This window comes from Drosophila persimilis, unplaced genomic scaffold (assembly GCF_003286085.1).
Source record: "Drosophila persimilis strain 14011-0111.01,24,50 unplaced genomic scaffold, DperRS2 tig00000606-arrow-arrow-pilon, whole genome shotgun sequence".
Classification (NCBI taxonomy): domain Eukaryota; kingdom Metazoa; phylum Arthropoda; class Insecta; order Diptera; family Drosophilidae; genus Drosophila; species Drosophila persimilis.
Genome location: NW_020825324.1, coordinates 2,700,486 through 2,717,743, shown reverse-complemented (window position 1 = coordinate 2,717,743; position 17,258 = coordinate 2,700,486). Strand labels below are relative to the sequence as shown.

Here is a 17,258-nt window from a genome sequence, read left to right as displayed (position 1 = left end):
GGCCGTAAAAATCAAACAAAATTGTAAGCTGTAAATTCCGTTTTGTCTTGTGTTGATGTGTTGTCCAAATTCAAAATCACAAGTAAGCCGCAATTTAAGCTAGCCGCCCAACCTCTAAGTGTGACCACAGCAGCCCCTATCGAAAGGTGTTATCGCGGGATCTGCAGCTCTAGCGAACATTGTCGCATCAAATTTTTGCGTTCGCACTCTTATTCCGTGTTTTGTGTTGTTTTTCCCCAGCCAGCCTACCAACAAATCGATATGGTAAGTAGGCCGAAAAGTAATTGATAACGTGGCCAATATATAGCCACTACGTATCGTATGGCTTTTCCACTGATTTTTGCTGGGAATTAATGTGTTTTTTTGTTTGGTTTTCCAGGCAGCTTACACCGAGGATCAGTTGGCTGGTGAGTGTTTCTCTCTCTATCTCCCTCTAGCACTCTGAGTGGGTGTGTGTGTGGAAGTTCAAAGTGCCAGCTCAAAGCTCTCCCCTCCCCAAAGCCTCGCCGACTGCTAAAAAGACAACATAAAAAACAGTTATTTGCATGCGCTGGCACATTTTAACTCTTTCTCTCTCACTCTGTATTGGAATGTGAGTGTGTTCGTGTGTTGATTGTGAAGGCGATGACACAGAAATGTGCATGGTAGTGTGTGCGAGTGCTACACATATTCATATGCGGTGCATGAATCATTGATAAAACAAATACTCTTGGAATGATGGGAGGTGTGAGGAGGGGAAAGCACTGGAAGGCAGCCATACGATCGCGTTGGAGTGACTCACCCGGCGAACGGCAGTGGTGATAAAGTGAGCAACAGCAGCAGCACAGCCGCAGGAGAAGATTCGATACCAGGAGAAGGAACTGGAGGGACTAGCTCGCGTCCACTGCCCGGCGGCGACTGCAGCTGAGATCCGATATGATCGCCACATCTCTCGCTTCTCGGCCATGTCCAAAGCGGTCGCTCGGCCGGCTGCCACCATTTAAGGCGGACCAGACCGGGCCACCATCACCTTCTGGGTCAAATGCATCTCGATGCCACGACCAGGTCCCGGCCAGGCGGCCATTATGCAACGATCGAACCTCTACACCGCTTCCCCCCCTGCTCCTTCTGCTCGCTCCGCTGATAACTTAATCAGCATCGATTGCTGCTTGATTAGCCACTCCAATGCGCGCCATTCGCCCGACCGACAGCCCGATAAGTCTCTGACGTCAGCCCCTGACCGCATTCAGCCGCGAATCCACGTACTGCAGTCGCTGATCTGTGGCGCCGCGCAGCTCTGCCATTCATTGCCTAAAATGGAAAAAAATACGCTGAAATCGTTTGCTTTTATGGCCATTTTTGGCAGCCATATGCTCATGCAATGGCCAAAACAACATATCCCCCTCATGCATGTGCTATGGAAGCATAGATACCCTTCACTCATTGAAAGGAAGAGGAATTGACTCCATATATCTGATATCTACGAAGTAGATTCAAATTATAGTTACAGTCGAAGGACTGTCTACTCTAAAAAGTTGGAAATTAAAACTTCAGATATTATCCTTCTGCCAGGAGTTATTATATGTAACGTGGGAATCCTTCTGCCAAGTCGAAACAGCCCCTTGTGAGGGTATATCTCTGAATGCAGGCTCAAAATTATCCGTTCTCTTGCTGCTGCTGCTGCTGGTGCTGTCTGCTACTGCTACTGCAGCTGCTTTTGCTTTTGCTGCGGCTCGTGGGGTTCGCTGCGAGGCTGCCAGGCTGCGAGGCCAGAACTGTAAGCCATAGCTAGAGTATCAGTAGCAGGCGAGGCGGTCATCTAAGCGGATCATCATGTATTACTACACAGCCCATGTGAAGCCAACGTTCACCACGGTGGAAGGTTAATGCTGGGAGAAGGGAGAGATTTTACTTTTATTCTGATATTATGTATAATTTCTAACACACTCTATCACTCTCTCACTCTCTCTACAGAGTTCCAGGAGGCCTTCAATCTGTTTGACAATCGCGGCGATGGCAAAATTCAGCTGGCCCAAGTGGGCGAATGCCTGCGGGCCCTCGGCCAGAATCCCACCGAGTCGGACGTGAAGAAGTGCACGCACCAGCTGAAGCCAGACGAGCGCATCTCGTTCGAAGTGTTTCTGCCCATCTACCAGGCCATATCGAAGGCCCGCTCCGGGGACACGGCCGATGACTTCATCGAGGGGCTGCGTCACTTTGACAAGGACGCCAGTGGCTACATCTCGTCCGCCGAGCTGCGCCATCTCCTGACCACGCTGGGCGAGAAGCTCACCGACGAGGAGGTGGAACAGTTGCTGGCCAACATGGAGGACCAGCAGGGCAACATCAACTACGAGGAGTTTGTCCGCATGGTCATGAGCGGCTAGGGCTTGGCAGGGTCCCATCCCCAAAAACCTCGACGAGAACAAGAAGCATCCACACAAAACAAAACAAAAAAACAGTAGCAACAATAACACTATACACCTGCCAATCTGTCGGCTATCGCAGCCGATAGCCGACATGTAGTTCATTCCGCCAGAATATTAAACTCCGAAATTCCAATTTTCGTATTCCTATGCCCCATGTCCTTTGTCCATCAAAGGACTATCAGAATTAATATTCCAACGAAAGACAAAACAACTGAACACAACGACCAACGATGGAACCAGAGCGAGAGAGAGAGAGAGAGAGAGAGTTGGAGCAGCAGGCAGGAGACCAGGGCAGCTCTACCGCCCCGCCCCGCCCCAAAACAGAACTAACCATCGACGTAGCAGAGCAACACACAGACACACTACACTCTTGAATAACGATTAATCAATCCAGTAGACATCATAATGGCCGCAGGAATAACTTGTGCGTATTATTCTGAAGAAATAAGAGAAATTTGAACAGTAATTAAACCCGATATTCCGGCGTTTCTTTTTTACCGCATACTCTAAGCTTAAAAAATATGTTATACAATATATACTACTAAATATTTAGGACTGGAATCAGGAATGGAATGCATACCGATGTCCACTGCAGCAAGAGTATCATGAAAAGTATTTCTAAACTAAACAGAATCGGATGGTTAGCGTATGATGTTTGTTTGAATTTAAATGCGCATTTCAAACTTTTACATGTTTTTTTTAATAATTTAATATTTGTATTTAATAAACAAAAGAAAAACAAACAAAGAGCGAGTGAACGTAGGTTATTTTTACAAGAGAAAAAGAAAACGTACTTAAAACTAAATTAAACCAATTGAAACCGTATTATGTTGTTTTATTTGTTCAACTGGAACATTTGCTCTGACAACAAGGCTTTTTAAATATCAATTTAAAATTTGCGGGCTGCCAGGGCAGCCAGAGTGGTCGTGAGCCGGATCTAACCCGCAAATTTCGTTCGCAAAAATCTCTAAATTCTAATACCCTGTAACATTTGTCGGTATAGAAAATACGCAGGTTTTTTGAACCTTTGATTTCTCAAATTGTGGTCCACGGGGTTTCAACCGATGTAATGAAAATTGAATAATTTTGGCGCAGTTTAGGTGAAAGATGGTACGGATCTACAAGAAGAATTTACAATCAATAATATTCTTCGCCATTACCTCAAGTCATTGAACTGTTCAAATAGGGGCCTAGGTGAGCCAAGTTCGGGTTTTCATCGGTATTTCTGAGGGTCACAGTCGTAATTTGGAATGGGCTATGAAACAGGGTATGGCCAACACACCTCGTACCTATATACCTTGAATACAAGAAGACGATTTCGTCTTCAAGGTATATTAAGCAAGTGGGGTGGACTCTACCTTGCAAGCGTTGGCTTTTCTGGGCCGTGCTGGCTGTTGTCCATACCCTCTTTATCCACTCATCATGTAGCAAACGTGTAGCAACCGTGTACCGCGTAGTTGCCATGTAAAAATAAAACAAAAGCGAAAATGTTTTGAAAAGTGCAACCGCTGCATTCCTTAATTTACGACTTTGTAGTGCTTTTAGTTATCATTATTTTCGCTTCGCTGCAGTCCAGTCCGCGCGGACCATGTCCCGAAACGCTGCCGCGGGCGTGGTCGCCACTCTGCCTGGCGGAGGCGGCGGCGAGCCCAGCTCTCCAGTGCAAAAGGTGTGGAAGCCCGAGCGTAAGTGATTTAGTCATCAGGAACACAACCATTGGTCATATCTCTCTCTCTCTCTCTTGGCACTCTCTCTAGTGTACAAGATCCAGCTGGAGGCCCCGGCCCCGTGTCCGATGCGGTGCCAGCGCACCCTGCCGCTGCCGCCGACAAAGAGCACCGCCGAGGAAGTGGAGCAGGACAACCAGGCTGCGCGGCTATACGGCTCCGAGTACCATGGCCTGATGGGCCACCTGGAGGCGGAGCATCTGCTCGGTCTCACTGGCGGCGAAGGCAGCTATCTGGTGCGACGCAGCCCCATGTCCGACGGCTTCTACACGCTGAGCCTGCGCTTCAACAAGCGCACAAGGCACTACAAGCTGTTCCACAAGCCCGGCGTGGGCCACTACCTGCGCGAGCAGGACAAGCGCTTCGACTCGGTCTACGACATGGTGGCCGACGGCCTTATCAACTTCCACATGCAGCTCCACGCCAGCCCCATCATACAGCAGATTAATCAGCAAACCAAAAACTGCTACCAGCAAAGTCCCTATATGACGCTCAACGGACGCAAGCTGCGGGCCTTGTCGAATGAACTGGGGAAGACCAATGCCGCCGCCGCCACCGCTGCCGCTGCAGCAAAAGATGACGCCTCTCCCAAGGATGTGGATGTGCCATTGATGCCGACACAGCCCTTGGTGAGTCAGCCGCCCGCTGTTGCAATGGATCCCATGCCGCTGATCTACGAGAAGCTGCACCACTTCAAGGTGCACACCTTCAAGGGTCTCAACTGGTGCGAGTTCTGCGCCAACTTCCTGTGGGGCTTCACCGCCCAGGGCGTCAAGTGCGAGGCCTGCGGATTCGTGGCCCACACCAAGTGCTCAGAGCTGGTGCCGCCCAAGTGTGTGCCCGATCTGAAGCGGATTCGCGGCGTCTTCGGCACCGATCTTGCCACCATGGTTCAGCTAGACCCTCGTCACCAGATCCCCTTCGTAGTGCGTCGCTGTGTGGAGGAGGTCGAGGCCCGGGGCATGCTCCAGGAGGGCATCTACCGCGTCTCGGGATTCGCAGACGAGATCGAGGCTCTCAAGCTGGCCCTCGACCGGGAGGGCGAGAAGACGGACATGTCCGAGGCAGCCTACGGCAATGTCAATGTCATTGCCGGTACCCTAAAGCTCTATCTGCGGTTGCTGCCCGTGCCGCTCATTACGTTCCAGGCGTACCCCAGCTTCATGACTGCCGGGCGTAAGTGTTGTGCTGTGATCTGAAATTAGAGCCGATGTCAATCGCTTTTTACACTCGTTTCAGGGAACACCAAACAGGCGGAGCAGCTGCAGATGATGTCAGAGGCAGTGCGTCGTCTGCCTCCGGCCCACTACAGCTGCCTGCAGTACATGCTGGAGCACCTCAAGCGGTGAGTAGTTTGCTGGCACCCAACGCACCTGCACTCCAACTCGTCCTTTTCTGCCGCAGCGTGGCCTCCCACTATGCCGTCAACAAGATGAACGAGCACAATCTGGCCACTGTGTTCGCCCCCACTTTGATAGCCACGCCGCAGCACATGACAAACCTGACCGAGGAAATATTCATGCTCTCCTCGCTGATCACCCACTGCAAGATTATATTTGCTTGAGCATCACGTCAAAAAGAAGCCGCTAGAGGAGCAACAGCTATCCTCAGCTCCCTCAGTTTGCTGCACCCCATCCCCGGATGAGTCGCATGATCTGCACACCTTAATTGGCATTTCGCCTAGCATTTACCTTAATTTATTAATGAACTTTCGATGCATCCTTGATATGTCCACCAAAAATTTAGCCTAAGTATCTATGAATAGCGCTTTACAATTCCCAGTTTTGTAAGGATTACATCGAGTATAGGATGCCCACGACCCCGCCTCCCAAAACAAAACAAAAACACATTAGAACGCATTTAATGTTGTAGGAATCTAACGTACGAATTTACTGAATTTTTGAACTATTTTAAGCTATTTTAAATTTACGATAGTTTTGTCACAAGAAATATATTTATTTTATTTATATAAAACTAATACCATGATTATAGGCCCCATATCCTATATTGGTATGGTTTGACCGCAAACATGAATCACTCTGAGTCACTTTCACTTAACTTGAGTAGAGTTTTCTATCGTACAGAACTCAGGAATCGGTAGCGGTAATTCTCTTCCAATACTAAGTGGAATATATGCCAAAGCCGGAATAGAAGCTGTGAGTAAAGAACGAGAAAGAAACTATGAAAACGTGCAAGTTTGAAACCGACCGCTTCAAAACAGAAGTCCGTAGATTTCGCAAAGGAAAAGAGCGGGAGAGTGTCGGTTCGGCGTACAAAGGTTCGACCTTATATACCCTGAAGTGAAGTACATATGCCGATCGAAACGTCGAAGGCCTGCCAGAAGATATTATTCCACGTTCAAAAGTAAGTAGCTTGAGTACCCAGAAATATTTTATTTCATTTCTTCTGCTTTCCCGCTCAGCAATACATCAATGAATGAGTGCGTTTCGAATGAGTCAGGAATGGTATTAGAAGAACCGGGAAGTAGCATCGTTCCATCGTGAGTAGGATAAGCTTAAGTCCCAAAAAACAATCCAATTAATTGAATCTATGTATATATGCTTTCCCGCTCAGCGATGAATCCACGAAGTCGAAGCAGGACTGTCCCAAAGATATGGACATCGGCGATGTTAGCGGTTACTTGTCGGCTATCAAGCTCGATCTCCAGCCAGATGGAACCAACAAGACATCGACTATCCACGACCCCCCACGGTGGGGTGACCCCACGGGACATCGGGGAGCCCACCGGGACTGCTGTTTGACTGGTCAACAAGAAGTGTCCGTTGGACGTGAACAAGGCGATCGTTACCACGACCTTTGAACAGGTGTCGCACTGCAAACCATCTGATGTCGATTTCGACAATCCGTATCCCGAGCTTGACTAGGAGCCAGCCAGCGCATCGACTCGATATTGAGTTTACTGTCACCCACCCAGGTAGGCCAGGGAATCTGTCTCATATACGATATCCATTCACAAAATTGTTCTTGTTTTAGGCCTTATAGTTTTTGTTGTTGCCAAATTTACGTTCAAGGCCATGTCACGCAAAAGGGAGCTGCTCCAGGCAGCGGTCGTCAAGCAGAGCCAACCGCCCACGTTCGGTTCCTTCCACAAGCAAGCGGAGCTGATGAAGATGCTGCCTCTGGTGCCCAATTTGCGGGAGATTTACAACATGTTCGACCCCTCCAAATCTACTGGCATTTCAGAGGCCGATTTGGGCTACTGCCTGCACGCCATGGGACTAGCTCCGACCCATTCATGGCTGAAGGACAACCTGCCGCCGATGGGCCGGAGATGGCTGAGCTTCGAGAAGGTGCTGACGCTGTACTGCAAACTGGCCGTTGCTGATGGGCAGCCCAAGATGGGGGACGTGTTGGAGGCCCTGCGGGCGTGGGACGTGAAGAAAACTGGCAAAATAGCTTACTCGGAGCTGCGGAAAATGCTCACGACTATGGGCGACCCCATCGACGAGACCCATGTCTTCGGCGTGCTCGCGTCCGTGTCGGACATAGAGGGCAACGTCCACTACGAGGATCTCGTGGCGAACATGCACATCCACGATGCGAAGGCCGCCGAGACGCTGCGCCAGGCGCGCAACTATCTCCAGGCCCTGGGCCGCAACGCCGTCGACATGGACATGACCAAGCGGGACGAGTTCATCGACGACCTGCGCAGGGCAGATCCCCAGGGCAAGGGCTATATCGGGAGCAGCAAGCTGCTGGAGCTACTCAATCGCAGTGGCAGCTCGTTCACGGCGAAGGAGCTGGACATCATTATCGACAGCATAAAGTGCAATGCAAGATCCGATAAGGGCATCGATTATCGCCGATTTTTGCGCTACATCATGGACACATAGCTAGGAGCGGTCCGAGGATCTGCAGAAAATTTTCTGCAAATTTCTTATATTCGGCAACAGCGAAATGTGTACATTTGTTGATCGTTTCTTCTTTAAATTAAAACAAAACTTAAAAAAGTGTCTTCCCTTGAGAAGAGAATAAGACCATGCCAGCATGTGGGACATCCCACTTCATCCGACTTGTCCGGGCAGTCCTTTTCGCTGTCACAGCGCCAGTAGGCGGGTACGCAGTCCTTGTTCATGTCACTATTCCCCGCCACTGGGGCCGCGCACGTGAAATGACCCACAGGCCGTATACACGCCGCGAGAACAGACGTCGCGCGTGCTGCGTGCCACCCCCTTTTCCGCTGGCTATGCCGATGTGGAAAGACTTCGTGCGGCTGTGCAGACACGTGTGTTTGCACAGCACTTTCCCATCCGGTGTCCACAAGGCACTGATGTCGGTGATCTGCGGCATACCCTACAGCTCCGCGGAACGACGCTCTTCGTTGACAGTGATCCGTTCCACTCCGGTCTTGTCGTCCAGCCAGTACACAAATCCCCCAAGGCGGCAATGTTGATTACCTGCGAGATTTGCATCGAAATAAGGCTGCAGGGGATTACACATGTGTCTAAAGGATCCCCATATTCGTGGCTTACTTGTTCTTTCCATCGATGTCTATAAGTTCGATACGCATGGTTTATCGGACTGTTGGTCCAGGGCCAGCGCCGTGACTCCTTCCAGTTCCACACGCTCATTGCCATCGACTCGGGCCCGAATGATGGCCTGATGGCTGAGAAGAGCAGACGCCTCGCCTTCATGGACATGCCAGAACACCGGCAGCGGCACATTTGGGCAGTCTGTCGTAGCTGGGGGGAATGCAGGGCACGTTCTTGGCGAGGCTGCGGCTGGCCCGTCTTGATAAATGTCCGCGGTGCTCCAGTCGCTCCAGTACACTTAGTCCTAGCTGGCAACCAGTATCTGACGCTTCTTGCCATCTAGTAGAGGCGTCTCGTCTCCTGGTCGAATATGAGCTCCCGGCCATGGTTGGTATGGTATGGAGTCCGAGGCGACTCTGTCCATGTACATGTACCCGCGACGCGGCTCAAGGACCAGGGAACGCGGCTTCTCCACCCCCTTCCACAAGACCACGCGCCGACTGCTGCCATCCTGGGGGGCGACCTCGATGAGACGAGCCTCCGCATCGCACCAGTTGATGTTGCTGGTCAGTCCAGTAGATGCACCAGGCAGAGGTGGTGGCCCCATTCCCCCCGGCTCACGCACGTTCCCCACGGTCTTTTCATCGCACCAGACACCAGAATCCAGTCGCCAGTCGTCGTCTCCAATCGAATCTGAGCTCCCGGCCATGATTATAGCTCGGATCCGGCGTAGGGAGTCCGAGGGGAGGGGGGCGACCTCTGTCCGGCTGTCCCCTCCAGGTTTCCTTCCGCCACGTGTCGACGAAAACAGCTGTTCGGCTGCACCAGCGCCCCTCCTCGGCTCCCCGGCACCCCCTGGCCGTTTTTCACAACGATTTCAACAAAATTTCTTCTTCCTTTTTCAAAAAAACAACGTAAGTGAGTATGGAATACGCCGTAAGTGACGGTTAAATGTCACGTCAACCGGAGTTTGGGCACAGGTATACCCTATTTCGTTGATATATGAAGAAATTGTTTTTCCAATTTGTTTTAAAACGTAATTAATATAGAAACGATCTCAGATTGTTATGTTTTGGACATATTAATGCATATAATTAGGGTCTTGTAAATATATCCCGATCCCGATACCCATTCTTGGTTTCTGTAAGAAGACCAAACCCTTCAAAATATCGTTGAAATACCTTTAAAACAGAAACTGACTAGTTTTGGCCCTTATTGGTGCATTAGATGACAAACATTTTCTCAGTTCCATAACATCCATTTCCCAGGGTATGTAAAATGTTGCTCAATCCGCGCAATGTTGTGGAACAATGCTGCTCGATTTCACGGCACATGAGTCTAGCCCATACAAATTAATGCTGCCAGCAACATAAAACGTAAGTGAGTATGGAATGTAAGGGACATTGTTGAGGGGAAAAAGGACATTGTGGTGGGGGAAAATCCCTCCACGAAGAGAGGATATCCCATCACAAAATAGAGCAAGTCCCAATAAAATATACTCTAAAAAATACGGAAAATGTATCATATTCCTCGTTTTTGATCTTCCGTCGAATATTACTAGCTATATAGAACATTTGTCATGCCCACATAATTTTATACGATTGGTGAATCTATTTCCTACTTGATTGGCCTATTCGAAATAATTGTTTCATTCATTTCATTTAATAATCTTAAGTCTTAATAGTATACTAATCATAAATCGTAGATATATGAAAGTATGAAGGACCTCACCTCCTGAGGGCGGCACTTACTCGACGTAGCACCACCATGTTCTCTACTTTATTGAACTGTTATACTAACACTCTGTAGCTACATACCAACATGAGGAATGTAGAAGTAGAATGTGCAGAGTTCAATGTAAAATGTGGAATGTAACTAGTCGTGCCGTCAGGTGTCGCCTTTGGGGCTTTAATTGTGGATCGTATGTATGCATCAAAATCTGTGTAGATGTCAATAAAAGTAAGACATAGAGATGGACGGAATCTAGCTGGGATTTCAGAGCACGAAAGAATCCACTACGAATTAAATTATCATTTTCTTAGTAGATTTTTCAAATGTTTTGCATTTTTCATTTCTTATTATTAGAACAAAAGTGAATTTCGATTAAATATTTATTAAAAATATTACGTTTTCGTGTCTTTACAGCTAAAATAAACATATGCGTACATTTTAAAATATTCGATTACAGATCTATATCCAAGAAAATTAATTGCTTAGGTCTAATCAAAAAAAATGGTATCTTTCATTTGGTTCGGGTTTGGTTTGTGTGTGCGTGTGAGGAAGGAGGGGGAGGGGGGGGGGGGGGTTATATTACTGCATATTGAAGGTGTCCTGCTGACGTCAGACATCCTCACAGGCTGCCATTGGCCCCTCGCCGCCGCTGCCCGTAAGCTCCATTTTAATGTGCTGCTGATTGGAGTTGCCCCGCAAATGGCTGTGGGAGTGGCTGTGTGGATTGGCATGTGGATTGGTATGAGGATGTGGCGCTGGTCCTGCTTGTGTGCTGTTGTTGTTGCTGTGCTCCTCGCTGTGCTTCAGCATATCACACTGGGCCTGAGCCTGGGCCTGAGCCTGGGCCTGAGCCTGGGCCTGAGCCTGGGCCTGAGCCTGGGCCTGAGCTTGAGCCTGAGCTTGAGCCTGAGCTTGGGCTTGAGCCTGGGCATGTGCCGCAAAGCTCCGCACCTGCAGGAAGAGGCCACCGTTGTTGAGCAGCCGCGCCTGGTGCTCCTGCGCCTTGGCCCGCAGACAGGCAATGGAGTTGTTCCTGCAAAATGTGCAAAGGTCCAGTCATTCGATTAAAATATCGGTTATCTGGAATAAGGTCGACTTTTGCGGCCTCACCTAAACGCATCCGGATCGTGTTCCATGAGGGCGGCCGCTAGATGATGGGCATGCAGGCCCGGAGGCGCCGCCGCCATCTGGGGCTGTTGCTGCTGCTGCTGGGCCGCCGCAGCCGCAGCCGCCACCGCCGTGTTCATGATTAAGTGGAAGTCCTTGCTGGAGGCCGCGGCCCCGGCGCCGGCGGCATTGGCCGCATCCAGAAGCGGATGGTAGCTCGGCGTGGCGGTGGCGATAGCGGCTCCACCTCCAGACAAGTAATGTTGGCTCTGCTGCTGTTGCTGCTGCTGTTGCATCAGCTGGGCCTGGGTCTGGGACTGCTGCGGGGATGGGGAGCCCAGCTCGATGTGGGGCGATCCCGAGCTGTTCGTGTTGGCCCCGGTGGGCGTGGTGGCTGCCGAGGAGGCGGCCGCATAGCCGCTGCTGCCGTGCGGCGTCGTCGAGGTCGGCGGGGCCGTCGAGGTGATGGTGTTGCAACTGCTTGGCGCCGGACTGACCACGTTCAGCGATTCCGTGGAAGAGCTGAGGGCCCGCGAGTGGGAGCGCAGCTCCTCGGAGTGGGCCGACTTCGAGCCGGCCGAGTCCTCGTGATCGCTCACCCCCGAATCGTCCTTGAGAGCGGACTGGGCCTCAATCGATTTGCGGTGCATGCCTGGTGGAGATTAGAGAGGCACATATGTAGATATTTGCAGGGAGGTGTTTTGTTGTGCTTTATGGAGCTATGTGGAGGGCGGTGCTGCCCGAGGAGGGAGTGTTTGGGATTGCAAAGAGCTATAACTATCTATAACTTGGCACAAAAGAGGCCAAACACTCATCCCATTGGGAAGAAGAAGTTTAGATGTTCTGCGAGTAGATCTATAGTTTCTTCCTGGAAGAACTAGTAGAGCAGCTCCAGTGGAAAGCCCAGGCACCCACCCATTAATTGCTCTTCCAATTAAGTTCTATAAACAGCATTAAAATACATAATTCATGTGCTCTATCAATTGCCAACTAATTTGACATATCGACTTAATTAAAAACTCCCAGGCAATCCCAATCCCAATCCCAATCCCAGATGAACTATGGGCGACCACTCGCTAAGTCGTCGATAAGCCACTTAAGGCCCGAACCGACTTTGGCCACGGCTACTTGGGAATTAATTTGCGAGTCATGCAGCGGACCAGGAGGACGAGGAGGGTAAAAGCCGATGAACTATGCGTCTAACCCCACACTTCTAGCACTTCCAGCACTTCCCCCTCCTGCTCCTGCTCCTGCTCCTGCTCCTGCTCTTTCTTCCCCGTCCCAAAGGCCGCACAATGGAAATAGATAAACGATAAATGCCGAATAAAGCAGGAATTCATTGGGATGCGAAATGCGGTGGATGGGGGATGTAGGATGGATGATGGAGGTGGAGGATGGAGGGGGGATTCAACCCCTCTCTGCCTGCTTCGTGGCATCGCGTGTGCATTTTGCATTTATTAAGCGATTATTAACAAATAAAGGAAGTCGTATCCGGCCACGGAGCCACCCCCTCTGGTCGAGTGCCACCGCGACCTTCCGCCCGGCAAACCGGTGGCACTTGTCGGAGAGGATAGCAGAGGCGAGGCGAGGCGAGGAGAGGACTGCTAATCCGCAAAGTCATTTCGGGAAATGTGCGCAACATATGACGAAAAGATTCGATTCTAGTTGTTGGACATGCTCGCCAAATATGCTCACAATTTCCACGGGATCTGCACCGCGACCGCGCACTTTATAATCCCCAAGCTGCTGTCCTTTGTGCGGCTCAAAATTTAATTAAACCCTCCTTTGGGGTCACCGTCGTTTCCTTATTGCCCGAATGAGTGGATACCAAGGGCTGTGTTGTGTTGTGTTGTGGTGCGGGAACGGCAGATGGGAGACGGGAAATGGTGAATGGTGAATGGTGAATGTGGGCTATAGCTTGATAGTTTCGATATGATTGTTGCATTTACATTTCTGTTCCATACCTAGTAGCCAGGGCGCCACCGCATCGTTCTCCTTGGCCGACTTCAAGATGGTGTCCGGCAGCGGCAGCGAGTGCCTCACCATCGCCCCGTACAGTCCGTACTCGGCCATGATCGTGCTGCCGCCCCAGACCTTCTCGGTCTTCCGCCACTTGGCCCTGCGATTCTGGAACCAGACCTGGAAGAATATCAAGCAAAACAGAGCGCTGTTAATGGTACATTCGAGGGAGGATTTGGGGTCCTGCGTTCGGCTGCCATATGCCATATGGACGCTGACCTCTTGCCTGGCCGATGGCTGGCTGATGGCTGGCTAATGCTCTCCAGTCGGAGCCAAATGGCATGCAAATTGCAAATTATTAAATAAAAAACTCATCCAAATTGAAAAAATGTAAATGGAATGTTTTTTAAATGCTAATACTTGGACCATAAACCGCTGAGCTGCTGAGCTGCTGAGCTGCTGAGCTCCTGAGCTGCTGGGGACACACAAAGGAGAGAGGGAGAGAGGGAGAGAGAGGGACTCCTTACACATATTGATGCCTGAAACCCAAGGGCGTAGTATGCTTGATGTTTTAGGGGGATATCTAAGACTGAAATTGCTTGTTCCTTGCATCGTCTGATCCACGAATCAATCAGCTTTATCCGCCCAAAGCCGCGAATATCTAGTTAGTCGCTGAAAGGTGACCCCGACGTGCCTTTGAGTCTACACACACATCGATCGTTCAGAGTTTACTAAGTGGTTTGGGCAAGATATATTGCCACAAATATAACTGAAGCTGCCACTTCTTGCCTTCATAGTTTGTTTCCTCAACAGAGGACCTCGATTGCCTCGATTCCCTCGATTCCCCGTGTCCCCAATAAGCCTCTATCGCCGCCCAATCTCCAGGGGGAGGCCTTGGCCCGCTGGCTGCCCCCATTTGGCTGAGCCACTGCCAGCAGAATGTGGCCATTGTTGGCGATGACAACATGCCACAAACGCCAGTGGCAGCAGCAGCAGCAGCAGCAGCAGCAGACCCAAACAGACGCGCACACAGACACACTCTCGGGCGGTGCTGGTCCACACATAATAGCAAATGATATACATATTCGCATATAAGTGACCAAATTAGATTATCTTCCAAAACATTAAACCGATTCTCGACTCGAGTCTCTCGACTGGTAATACGAATAATAAGAAAACATTAAATGTTGATCACAAAAGCAGGAGGCAGCCAGCCCCGCAACAACAACTGTCACAATAAAAGGATTTGCGCACACACCACAGACACGGACACAGGAGCCCACTCTGTATGCAGAGTCGGGCAAAGGATTTAACTCGAAAAAAGGGACTTGCAACCCTCGAAACCCATCCTGCCGCCCTGCCATCCTGCCGTCCTGCCGTCCTCCTGCTTCTGCACCGAAAAAGAAGTCATCATTTTTCTGGTCCATCAAATCGTTTAGTTCTGCTATTAGTCATGTACGAAAAGGGGGAGCCACGGAGCCAGGGAACCAGGGAGCAGACACAGAGACTGGGACGGGGACGGGGACGGGGGACAGAGAGTAAAGATTGCCCGGCAAAATGGATTCGACGAAGGACGAGAACTCACTGAAGTGGCTGCCTCCTCGTCCAGAATGAAAATTTATAATAAAAAGCAAAATATGCAAAGCAGGGGGCGACCGAGTGGCAGGGATCCTGCGCTACTTGCCTTGCGGGTGCCATTGTGGCGACATTTTTGCTCGAAATTCCACTGGCATGGCACGAGCCAAGAGTCGAGTCCAAGTCCAAGTCCAAGTCCAAGACCAAGTCCCAATTCCTTTTCACACGGATTGAACAAATCGCAACAAATCGTGCGCGGGTTAAGTGGACGACAGGGCGTGGCACGGCACGGCACGGCATGGCACGGCATGGCACGGCACTCAATCCTCACAAAACGAAGATAAAGTGGTTTGGCTTTTGGTTCTGTCGCCAGTCTTGGATGCCTACCAGGAGCCCGGTACCCTTGGCTCTCGGGATACTCATAAATCCGGGTTGCATGAGAAATTGGCAGCCCCAGATCCGAATGGCAATCCGAGTCTCCGTACGGAAGGGGAGGGAGAGGGAGCGGGAACGGGAACGGGAACGGGAGCCACTCAGTGCGTTCCGTTGCAGCCCAGGAAATTTACAACTTTTGCCGGATTTTGGCAAAGTGCCGCCCGCCTGTCGGAGCGGCGAACAAAGCGCCAAACTTTCAGCTGTACAGTGCGTTTCAGTGCTCTAAGGCAAGTGGAGAAAGAAACACATCCATCCGATGGAATGGTAGGTATTTCCTTCAAAGATTCGATTCAAAGAAGGGGAACGAAGATCGATAGACCGAGCATACCGTTTTGAAACGCACTGTCGCTTGTGTGTGACTCACCGTGGGGATCTGTCGAGTATTTGCGAGGACTCGTGGAGCGCTTTCCGGCTGAACAACTCCGATTAAAGATGGGATTCCGCAAACAGTGCGTCCTGAAATTGCCTGCCACTGTTCTCGAGAGTGCTGCCAACGGATGTCAAATTAATTTGAGCACACACTGCGACACAGAGACACTGCCACACAGAGGGTAGGGGGACACAAAGCGGCAGGCTCCACTTTTGGGGCAGGGCCTCGCTGCTCCTCTAATCTGTTCCGGCTTGGCTTCGACCTTAGACTGGGAGCCTGGGCTGGGCCTGGGCTGGGCTGGGCTGCCTACGAAATCAAATTAATCCGGTTTGTTATTTCATCATGCAACGTCAACGTCATCATCATCAGTTGCAACAACAGACAAAAGACGCAGAGGCAGAAGCAGCAGCAGCAGCAGCAGCAGAAGCAATAGCAACATTTTGCAATAATAAATAGCAGACACACACACACACAGATACTCGCATGGAAACAATACAGGTACACACGCACACAACCAGAAGCGGAGAAGCAGAGATACACAGAGGGAGAGATGGTGTGCAACTGCCAAAGGAGCGGAAAATTTCATTAACAAGGCACACAAGCAACGTCCGCCGTGTAGGGCCCCAGCCTGCGTCCGGAAAACAGGGCCACAGAGAGAGAGAGAGAGAGGGGGGGGGGAGAGGGAGAGCGGAAGCAAGAGAGTGTCAACGATGCTCCTAGCCGCCAGGAGGCAGCCATCCAGCAGCCATCCAGCAGCCATCGTCCAACCATCCAACCATCCGGTAGCCAGCCCCGGCAGCTCTCTGTTAATTTAATCAACTCTCATTGAATTATATCATTTTGCAATTGGGAGCCCAGGCCATGCCCCCAATGGCTGCCGGGCCCTTGGCTGTCACAGCCCCTTTATGTCCCGCTCCGTTCTGTGCGGCTCTGTGCGGCCCTGTGCCGTTCCGGCTACAGAAACAACATCCCATCACAGGCCATCATCCAGATTCAATCGTCATTATGATACCATGCCAGGGCCGGGCGCGGCTGGCGTCCATTTTGAGTGCGGAAATCAAAGAGGGAAATGCCATAAATTTTCAAAACGGAAATTTGCCGATAACCGAAACCCTGCCGCAGATACGTGTGGTGTCTGCCCCTAGGTGTCCCTACAATCAAACCAATTGCGGCTCCTGCAAGTTCCCCCTGAAACGCTTCCAAATATTGGGTTAATCTTAAGCAGAACTCAATTATCATAGAGCTCTCAATCGTATCGAGCGGATGGCCTCGGATCGAGTGGAACGGGATGGCCAGCAACTTAATCACCATTTTAATCTATTGATCCGGCCTTTTGGGTAACCCAATGTGACCAGGGGTGGGGTGGTGAGTGCCGGATAACGGCAACCATTTTAATATAGATAACAGCCTGGACAATCTGCTGCTAAATGATTACTAGACCCATTCCCGTGCC

The 17,258-nt window shown here is 50.5% G+C and overlaps 5 protein-coding genes across 10 annotated transcripts in view; 3 read left to right on the top strand and 2 right to left on the bottom strand.

Moving 5' to 3' along the window:
* Nucleotides 1-190: 190 nt before the first annotated feature.
* Nucleotides 191-2,884, top strand: LOC6597828 (myosin-2 essential light chain). Of its 2 annotated transcripts, XM_026990628.1 has the most exons (3): nucleotides 191-264; nucleotides 380-407; nucleotides 1,954-2,884. In XM_026990628.1, the coding sequence occupies exons 1-3, from the start codon at nucleotides 262-264 to the stop codon at nucleotides 2,364-2,366; spliced, it is 444 nt and encodes a 147-aa protein (XP_026846429.1). In that variant the 5' UTR covers nucleotides 191-261; the 3' UTR covers nucleotides 2,367-2,884. The 2 variants fall into 2 exon arrangements, with proteins under 2 accessions (XP_026846429.1, XP_002022906.1); XM_002022870.2 differs by lacking the exons at nucleotides 191-264; nucleotides 380-407 and adding an exon at nucleotides 1,798-1,861.
* A 1,050-nt stretch (nucleotides 2,885-3,934) lies between these two features.
* LOC6597827 (N-chimaerin) lies at nucleotides 3,935-6,113 on the top strand. Its single transcript, XM_026990757.1, has 4 exons — nucleotides 3,935-4,093; nucleotides 4,166-5,311; nucleotides 5,375-5,480; nucleotides 5,540-6,113. The coding sequence occupies exons 1-4, from the start codon at nucleotides 3,997-3,999 to the stop codon at nucleotides 5,697-5,699; spliced, it is 1,509 nt and encodes a 502-aa protein (XP_026846558.1). The 5' UTR covers nucleotides 3,935-3,996; the 3' UTR covers nucleotides 5,700-6,113.
* Nucleotides 6,114-6,194: 81 nt separating this feature from the next.
* Nucleotides 6,195-8,327, top strand: LOC6597826. Of its 3 annotated transcripts, XM_026990759.1 has the most exons (5): nucleotides 6,195-6,291; nucleotides 6,357-6,499; nucleotides 6,558-6,635; nucleotides 6,710-7,070; nucleotides 7,130-8,327. In XM_026990759.1, exons 4-5 carry the CDS (start codon nucleotides 6,983-6,985, stop codon nucleotides 7,987-7,989), a joined length of 948 nt encoding a protein of 315 aa, XP_026846560.1. In that variant the 5' UTR covers nucleotides 6,195-6,291; nucleotides 6,357-6,499; nucleotides 6,558-6,635; nucleotides 6,710-6,982; the 3' UTR covers nucleotides 7,990-8,327. The 3 variants fall into 3 exon arrangements, with proteins under 3 accessions (XP_026846560.1, XP_026846559.1, XP_026846561.1); XM_026990758.1 differs by having other exon boundaries at nucleotides 6,195-6,499; XM_026990760.1 differs by lacking the exons at nucleotides 6,195-6,291; nucleotides 6,357-6,499; nucleotides 6,558-6,635 and having other exon boundaries at nucleotides 6,674-7,070.
* Nucleotides 8,328-8,385: 58 nt separating this feature from the next.
* On the bottom strand, nucleotides 8,386-9,529 carry LOC6597825 (low-density lipoprotein receptor-related protein 6). Of its 2 annotated transcripts, none has more exons than XM_026990693.1 (2): nucleotides 8,629-9,529; nucleotides 8,386-8,578 (listed from the first exon to the last, which is right to left on the bottom strand). In XM_026990693.1, exons 1-2 carry the CDS (start codon nucleotides 8,965-8,967, stop codon nucleotides 8,450-8,452), a joined length of 468 nt encoding a protein of 155 aa, XP_026846494.1. In that variant the 5' UTR covers nucleotides 8,968-9,529; the 3' UTR covers nucleotides 8,386-8,449. The 2 variants fall into 2 exon arrangements, with proteins under 2 accessions (XP_026846494.1, XP_002022903.1); XM_002022867.2 differs by having other exon boundaries at nucleotides 8,386-8,553; nucleotides 8,629-9,528.
* Nucleotides 9,530-10,949: 1,420 nt separating this feature from the next.
* LOC6597824 (retinal homeobox protein Rx) overlaps nucleotides 10,950-17,258 on the bottom strand; it is a 37,072-nt gene continuing 30,763 nt past the window's right edge. The window contains exons 4-7 of one of the 2 annotated variants that reach the window (XM_026990682.1): nucleotides 13,416-13,605; nucleotides 11,470-12,118; nucleotides 11,299-11,392; nucleotides 10,950-11,205 (exon numbers count right to left, since the gene is read on the bottom strand). In XM_026990682.1, the coding sequence (XP_026846483.1) occupies nucleotides 10,969-11,205; nucleotides 11,299-11,392; nucleotides 11,470-12,118; nucleotides 13,416-13,605 (1,170 nt within the window). In that variant the 3' untranslated portion in view covers nucleotides 10,950-10,968. The remainder of the gene's footprint in view (nucleotides 11,206-11,298; nucleotides 11,393-11,469; nucleotides 12,119-13,415; nucleotides 13,606-17,258) is intronic. The other variant, XM_026990683.1, reaches the window with a different exon arrangement.

What these genes read in the sequence shown, in the direction of transcription:
- LOC6597825 (XM_026990693.1), bottom strand. Translation starts at nt 8,967, where the DNA reads ATGGCAAGAAGCGTCAGATACTGGTTGCCAGCTAGGACTAAGTGTACT. An exon ending in GACATCGATGGAAAGAACAA is followed by an intron (nt 8,579 to 8,628) that starts GTAAGCCACGAA and finishes AATCCCCTGCAG; the next exon opens with CCTTATTTCGATGCAAATCT.
- LOC6597826 (XM_026990759.1), top strand. Translation starts at nt 6,983, where the DNA reads ATGTCGATTTCGACAATCCGTATCCCGAGCTTGACTAGGAGCCAGCCA. An exon ending in GTTTACTGTCACCCACCCAG is followed by an intron (nt 7,071 to 7,129) that starts GTAGGCCAGGGA and finishes TTCTTGTTTTAG; the next exon opens with GCCTTATAGTTTTTGTTGTT.
- LOC6597827 (XM_026990757.1), top strand. Translation starts at nt 3,997, where the DNA reads ATGTCCCGAAACGCTGCCGCGGGCGTGGTCGCCACTCTGCCTGGCGGA. An exon ending in CAGCTTCATGACTGCCGGGC is followed by an intron (nt 5,312 to 5,374) that starts GTAAGTGTTGTG and finishes CACTCGTTTCAG; the next exon opens with GGAACACCAAACAGGCGGAG. An exon ending in ATGCTGGAGCACCTCAAGCG is followed by an intron (nt 5,481 to 5,539) that starts GTGAGTAGTTTG and finishes TTTCTGCCGCAG; the next exon opens with CGTGGCCTCCCACTATGCCG.
- LOC6597828 (XM_002022870.2), top strand. Translation starts at nt 1,813, where the DNA reads ATGTATTACTACACAGCCCATGTGAAGCCAACGTTCACCACGGTGGAA. An exon ending in AACGTTCACCACGGTGGAAG is followed by an intron (nt 1,862 to 1,953) that starts GTTAATGCTGGG and finishes CTCTCTCTACAG; the next exon opens with AGTTCCAGGAGGCCTTCAAT.